At 32.2% G+C, this 8,209-nt stretch overlaps 1 protein-coding gene across 1 annotated transcript in view; it reads right to left on the reverse strand.

Annotated features, from left to right (window-relative positions):
• The window catches only part of LOC106877301 (titin), a gene marked incomplete at its 3' end in the record, with an annotated part of 606,785 nt that overhangs the window by 268,582 nt on the left and 329,994 nt on the right, over positions 1-8,209 (reverse strand). The window contains exons 200-207 of the mRNA XM_052965881.1: positions 7,802-8,158; positions 6,722-7,027; positions 5,165-5,467; positions 4,682-4,987; positions 2,664-2,969; positions 1,011-1,313; positions 559-864; positions 48-353 (exon numbers count right to left, since the gene is read on the reverse strand). Coding sequence (XP_052821841.1) covers positions 48-353; positions 559-864; positions 1,011-1,313; positions 2,664-2,969; positions 4,682-4,987; positions 5,165-5,467; positions 6,722-7,027; positions 7,802-8,158 — 2,493 coding nt within the window. The remainder of the gene's footprint in view (positions 1-47; positions 354-558; positions 865-1,010; positions 1,314-2,663; positions 2,970-4,681; positions 4,988-5,164; positions 5,468-6,721; positions 7,028-7,801; positions 8,159-8,209) is intronic.

Raw genomic sequence — 8,209 nt, forward strand, 5'->3', positions numbered from 1 at the left:
TGAAAATCTGAACACAAAATTCTAATGAGAAATAGATTATTACTCACCAATCTTCCTCACTGGTTTTGTGACATCAGTAGATTCAAGTGGTTTACTTTGTCCTTCAGCATTAACAGCAAAGACACGGAAATGGTAACTTGTGTCTTCTGTAAGATTTGGTACTGTAAATGTGGTAGTTTTCTCATTAACAGTGCCTGCTTTAGTCCAGAAGGTTCTGGAATCTACTCTGTGTTCAATAATGTATCCAGTTATTGGTGTACCACCATCATTGGCAGATGGTTTCCAGCTCAAGTCAGCAGAATTATTGGTGACATTTGTGATCTCCAATGGACCAACTGGTGCAGATGGCACATCTAAGAAATAAATAGAAAATATATATAATATAACACTCAGTATATTGCTGTTATTGATAAATATCAATCAAAATTCAGTTGGCTCATTATTTTGCCTTTTCAATGAAAATACTTTTGTTATTTCAATTATTTTAATGTAACATTTTGTTTTACTATTAAAAGAAAATTTCAAGAAATACATTCAATATACAATAACTAAACTTACCAAATGGACTTCTGGCCATTGTAGCATCCCTAGTTTCCAAAGGTTCACTCTCTCCAATTTTGTTTTCAGCAATCACTCTGAAGTGATACATGGTTCTTTCTTGGAGATCCCTAACACAATAATCTGTGATGTCAGCACGAACTTTCTCAACCTTTGACCAATATCGAGCAGACTCGGGACGTTTTTCTATGATGTATCCAATAATTGGAGAACCACCATCATCAGATGGTGCTTTCCATTTGATGCTGATAGATTTACGCTGGACATCGGTAACAGTAAGAGGACCAATTGGTTTGGATGGAATCACTGAAAATAAATTTATAATTTATATAAACATCTTTCTTTTAACACTTCTGTCTACTTTTAACCAGAGTATAATTTCAAATATACATGATATTCTAATTTCAAGTATAAGTTTATTTTTCTGCAAATATTCAAGTGAAAATACTTACAAAGTCCCTTCTTTGTAGTGACTGGTTTCGATGTTTCAGTAGCTTCACCTTTTCCAAGTTTGTTTTCAGCACATACAGAGAAATAGTAGTCCATATCTTCTTCAAGTCTAGTGGCTTTACAGAATGTATCATAAGCTCCGACAGTTGCCAGTTTAGTCCAGTTTCCTAATGTTTGTGGAGATATTTCAACATGGTATTTAGTAATTGGTGTTCCTCCATCTGATTTTGGTTGATTCCACTCAAGTTCAACAAAGTCTTCACCAACTCTGCTAGCTCGGACATTGACAGGTGGTCCTGGTAGAGCTAGAAATGAAATAATACATATAAGTTCCATGCAAGCAAAAGAATAAAAATGATATTGTAGAAACATTTTTTGTTGTGGTATTAAAAATGTGTTTCATACTTTTTACTCTGTACATTTATGTATGACGAAGTAGATGCAAACTGCCACCATGAAGAGTCTTTGTTCATCTCCGTAATCAATGAGAATATTACAAACTGACAGGTTTTTTTGCAACTTGCTATGCTGATTTCAAATTCTATTGAAAACAAGGATTCCTTCATCTGTTGATAGATGTAATTAATAATCTGTTCTACTAAAGGCACAAGGCCTGAAATTTTGGAGGAGGGGACTAGTCAATTACATCAACTTCAGTATTTCACTGGTACTTAGTTCATTGACCCCAAAGGGGTGAAAGGCAAAATAAACCTTGACAGAATTTTAACCCAGAACATAAAGACAAACAAAATGCTGTGCTGCATCTTGCCTGGCATGCTAACAATTTTGTCAGCTTGCTGCCTCAGATATTATTAATAATGTTAAGCAATTGCTACAATAGAGAGAAGTAAATTATCAATAGAAGAAAATACTTTCAAATTTTATGAAGAATACATTGCTTGATAATGAATATATTTAAATATTTCATCATTGTTTTAACATTCACATTTTGATGCTTGCATAAGACAGAATTAGTTGAGATATATTTTCTATGGCTAGATGTTCTGCCTTTTGCCAACTCTCACTTATTTCAAACATAATATTTCCCCATCATTGGATGAGGAGTGTTCAGTTCAAGAATATAACCTCTTTAGTTTAAAGTTGAGATAAATACAAACCATTTTTAGTAACTTATCCTGATTTGACAGTGTCATGATTGCGTGTATGTTCTTGTGGAGATAAAATGAACTATTGTCACATACAGGACAGGAGGCTCCTGACTGAGATACCACACAGTGGTACTCGATCTCCAGAAGTAAACTTCTTAACTGCATAGCCATACCAGTAACTATTCTATGAAATCTATATTATTTAAATACAATTTAGTATATGTGTGTGTGGGGGGGTGTATGTACTTAAAATAAAATCATGAGAAAAATAGTGAATATTTTAAAGTTATTCTGAATCACTAATACAAATCGTGTATAACTTTTATCGTGTATATTATCAATATTTAAATATTGTTTCCATGATAGCAATATAAAACAAAGTGTATACACAACATTGTGAAATTTTACAAAAGAAGATATGTTACTGATTAAAAACACTAAAATCCTTATCAAATAAAACTTACTGAGATCTCATCTCACATTCGTTTTGTAATAAGTACAATTTTAATGAATGAATCATCAACTATGTATAATTTAAATCCTTACCCAAATCCCTCATTGGTTTTGTAACATCAGTTGATTCCAGAGGATGGCTGTATCCTTCAGCATTGACAGCAATAATTCTGAAGTAATATTCTGTTCCTTCCATCAAATTGCTGCATGTATATGTTGTCTGTTTTGGGTCCACTGTTGCTGCCTTTGACCATGTGGTTCTGGTAGCTGTTCTGTATTCTACCAAATATCCTGTAATGGAAGTTCCACCATCATTTTCAGATGGTTTCCATTCAAGATCAGCTGAGTTGTAGGTGACATTTGAGATAACCAGTGGGCCAACAGGTGGAGATGGCACATCTGAAAATAGACAAATGAAAATAGGAGAAATAAAATATATGAAAAGTGATAAGCGTTACTTTAGATTAAAATGGAGAATAAGCTGAATAGTATACAATTATGTGAAATGTCAATTCATTGGTTTATTTTGTTTTTGCTTACTAAATTTTTTTAACATACCTATACAGTATGATGAAAGTTATAAATAGAGTGAAGAACCTATTACTTTCAAAGTTTTTATAAGTTCATTGTAATGAGGCAAAAGAGAAGATGAAAATTGAAAAAGATCACTTATATTGGCCATATTTAGAACAATATTCTTATTGTCAAAGCAGATTTAATAGAATTTAAGGTAAATGTTATTTTAATCAGCAAAATGTGTTTTGGGGAAAAAAATGTATAATTCATTATAATGAAATGCAAGTGGAATATAATTTGTTTGAAATAAATTTATATTTGCTGTTCACTACTCTAAAATACTCTTATACTTTTTTTTTAAAGCTGTCATGTTTCAATTACTCCTATTTTACCATGCTTTAAAATAGCTTAGCCTCAATTTGAACTTCATATTTAAGCAATACCTTTTCCTTCTTTCTCATGAAAAAGGAAAATGAAACTAAAAGTAATGCCAAAACTGATCTATCCTTTAATATATCAATTTAATAAAATTGATATATTAAAGGAGAGAGAGGAATGTTCAGTCCAAGAATATAATCTCTTTAGTTCAAAGTTTGTGTAAATATAAATCATCTTCAGTAACTTATCCTAATTTGATAGTGCCATATTTGTATGTATGTTCTTGTGGAGATAAAATGAGCTATCTTGAGATAATGTGATCAGATGTCCCTTGGTATTTCTGCTCAATTTCTGTTAACTACATCTTACATAGTCTGATAAGATTTCAGGTAGTCTCTTATGGTTAAATTATTTTAATCTATACTTGACTTCAATTCACATTTAATTCAACATTGCTGAAATTTTACCAGAGTGTTTAATCCACCAAACATATTTATCTTATTTTCAAGTTTTTTATGCTGTGTATTTTCAATGCTTTTTTGGTTGTGTGCTCTTCTTATCCTCCACTGTTCAATATTTTCAATTTATCCATTGTATTTAATTGCTTTCTTATCTGTTCTCTTTTGGTAACATCAGAGCCTATTTTCTATGTTAAGGGTGCTTTCCTACATTAATTCTATCTACATCAGATTTTCAGTAACATATTCTGAATCCTCTCATAAGTTCCTTATTTTCATGTTCCTCTTTCTTATTTATAATTCAATACAATGATACAGTAGCAAATTTATGGGACAACTAGCATGGTTACATTAATTATTTTGCATGCCCTATTTCAATTTCTGAGTATTGCTGAATAGTGGAAGCTATAGTCACATAGAGAACCGAACAATATCTACTGACTCTATTTTTCCTTTGGCTTGTAATTTCTGGCAATCTTCTTCCATCTGGATGATATGATGGACTCTAAGATAGATCGGAGGGCCTAAAGATAGATATTTTATTCCAGGGTTAAACCACTGTCAAGTTGGAGAGGAAGGTAAGGGGGGAAAGAGAGGTGTCACAATCCAGTAAATTTACTGAATAGTAAGTGACAGTAATCTTCACTACACAATATTTTGTAAGCACAAAAGATTTTATTTTATTTATATATCAACAGTAAAATATCAACACCATACTCACAACAAAAATAGAACTAAAATATTTAAAAAGAAACTTACCAAATGGACTACGAGCTAAAGTAGCTGCGTCTGTCTCAAGAGGTGGACTCTGTCCAATCTTGTTGACTGCAATAACTCTGAAGAGATATTCATTCTTCTCATAAAGGCCTTTAACACACATTTCATATGTTGAAGCATCCACTTGATCTACCCTACTCCATATATGGGCTTTAGTATGCTTCTTCTCAACATTGTAAGCAATAATTGGTGAACCACCATCATCCTTTGGTGCCTTCCATTTAATACTGATGCTAGTACGTTGGACATCAGTAATGTCAAGAGGACCAGTAGGACATGAAGGTACAGCTAAAAAGAACAAGGTAAAAACAATATTTTTAAATTGTTAAAAAATTAGAATTATGAAAATATTTAATTCTTTAAATTCTTATATATCTTCAGTTATTTTCATAAATATTTTTTATCTATTTCAAATCAATATTTTATGGAATATATCTGTAAATAGGTGTCATTTGAGATACTTACTTGCTTCTCTTGTTGGAACAACAGCTTCAGGAAGTTCAGCAGACTTTCCAGGTCCAACTTTGTTTTCTGCAGTAACTGAGAAGTAATATTCAGTACCCTCAGTTAAGTCAGGTACACGGCAAGCTGTTTCTTTACCATCAATTGTCATCAGTTTGACCCAATCAGATTTCTTATCTTTCCTCATTCTAATAATATATTTGAGAATAGCTGAACCACCGTCATCTTTAGGATGTCTCCATTGAAGATTAACAAAGTTTTTGCCCACTTTATTAGCCATGAAAGAAACAGGAATTCCAGGAGGCACTAAAAAAGAGAGAAACATTGGTAAATAAATGCAGGTAATGTAAATTGAATACAAACATATATAAAAATAAAAATCTTTATTTGTAGTGGAATGTAAAGTCAAAACTTGCATTTACATATGCTCCTTGTCTGTGTGTCTATCTGTCTGTATATCTATCTGTCTACACAACTTTCTGATGTTTAAATATGCCTTATAGTCTTCTATTTAAAGGGAGAAAGAGAAACTGACAAAATATATTTCAACACTTATTTTTCTACAAGACTACTACAAAGCTATCGCCAAATCCATCTCATTATTAAATGGGTTATTCTGATAGCAGAAGTTATTATCTACTATTTCCATCATTGTATATGATCTGAGCAGTCCATAAACTTCGATATATAATGTGAGCCATGATGGTAACTACTTCAGTATATTTGGTTCATCAAAAGTTTTGATTTAATGATATCCACAGTTTGTAATATTGTCACAATCGAATTTCATCCTATTCTTTGTAAAAGACACTCAAAGACATTTTTGTACCAACTGTAACTAACCACTATCTTCATCTCTATAAATATAACATTCAAATATAATTTTTCAAGTTTCAAATCTCTTCAAATTTGTGTGTGAATATGGAGAATAAATTTACATTCATACATATCAAGTACTGAGCTTATATTGGGAATTGCACTGGCCTGGCTCTCCATCAGTTAGGTTATGATTACAAGTATTGCAGTTGATTTGATCAATGGAACAATCAGCCCGTGAAATTAATGTGCAAACGGCTGAGTATTCCACAGACATGCTACCCCTTAATGCAGCTCTAAGGGATATTCAATGTGACACACTAAATGTGACAAGTACGGCCCATTGAACTACAGATGCAATTCATTTTTGCCAGCTGAGTGTACTGGAACAATGTGAAATAAAGGGCCTTAGTCATAAGGTCATGAGTTCAGTTCTTGGCGGCACATTGGCCAGGGACACAAAGTGCCACCAGGAATTGAACTCATGACCTTATGACCAACAGCTGAACAACCTAGCCACTAAGATATGCACCTTCACACTAAAGTACCAACAGAGTCAATTTTTTTATGCGCTTCCAATGGACTATTACATTTTTATTCAATGTAACATTAACCTTATGTATTTGTACATTACTCTGGTTAAAATGATATAAACAATATGTATTTTACACACACACACACATATATACATATAGATAGATAGATAGATAGATAGAGAGAGAGAGAGAGAGAGAGAGAACTTACTTATTTCTCTTGTTGGTATTGTTGATTCTGATGTCTCCAAGGGTGGACTTTCTCCTTCCTCATTGACAGCAATCACACGGAAGTAATATTCTGTACCCTCGACTAAACCTGTAACTCTGGCAACAGTAGATTTAGGATCAACCTCTTCTGCTTTGTTCCAAGACAAACGTGCAGCAGATCTTACTTCAACAACATATTTAGTGATTGGAGTGCCTCCATCACTGTCCGGAGCTCTCCATTCAAGATCAACATAGTCATAAGAGACTTTGGTAACTTCAAGAGGTCCTTTAGGACGAGATGGTACACCTAAAATGAAGAAATTTAAAGAATGGATGTTTTAAGATAATTCTCTATAATTAAACATGAAGATAAAAATGAATTTGAGTAATTTCTTTTTATTTACAAATCTATTTTCAGCAGTTTATAAAAGCATCAAGAAGTAAGTTAGAATTAACTCTATATAACTCATATATATTTTGTCCTTTTCATTACTGTTTATGATAACAAAAAGAAATATGCATGTGAAACACATATCGGGGTAAAAATATAACTTATGATCTTCTTACACCTAAATTTGTCCAAAATTTGTAGATAAATTTGAAAGCTTAATGTAAATAATTCTGAATACTCCACTCAAAGACTTAGATATCTTTAGAAATTCACTGTTCATTGGACACACATTCAACCATAAAAATTTATTTAAAAAAGTTTATGAACACAAAGTTTTATATAATCAAATTAATTATGCAAATTAAAAAATACAAAGGTATGCATGTGTTTTATGCATTTCAGGGTAATAAGTGAGTGAAACTCAACGTGTGCTGTGAAGTCAGATGACAAGTAGAGTTCCAAAGATATTTTTAATTTCATGAGGTTGTTAAAGTAAAATTATCTTAAGATATTTGTTCAAAAGTGCTATTCACACATTTATTTTTTGCAATAGATTAACTCAAAGATGTTATTTACATTCTTCAACATTCAAATGAATGTTTGAATTATTGGAAATAAAATGTAGTATTTTCAAATAAGGTGGCATGGAAACAAATACAATAGAAGATAATATAAAGAGTGGATACTTACTGAAAGAGCTCTTGGCCATTGTTGAAGCTTCAGTCTCTAATGCATCACTGTGACCAATTTTATTGATTGCAGTAACTCTGAAGTCATATTCACAGTTCTGTCTCAGATCCTCAACGCGGTAGTTGGTCACTGAGGGTGCTACCTTAGCCACATTGTTCCAGTATTGTCTATTAGCTTCTTTCTTCTCAATAATGTAACCAGTGAGAGGACTACCTCCATCATCTTCTGGAGCTTTCCAGGAAATGGAAATAGATGTTTTCTCAATATCATAGGTTTTCAGAGGACCAATTGGTTTCGATGGTTTTTCTAAAAATACAAAACAGTACACAATGATAGAATAATGTCTCTCAAGTTTTACTCACATCAAATACCAAGAAAGTTTAAGATCTATAGACAAAAATTACAGAG

This window comes from Octopus bimaculoides, chromosome 2 (assembly GCF_001194135.2).
Source record: "Octopus bimaculoides isolate UCB-OBI-ISO-001 chromosome 2, ASM119413v2, whole genome shotgun sequence".
NCBI lineage: Eukaryota > Metazoa > Mollusca > Cephalopoda > Octopoda > Octopodidae > Octopus > Octopus bimaculoides.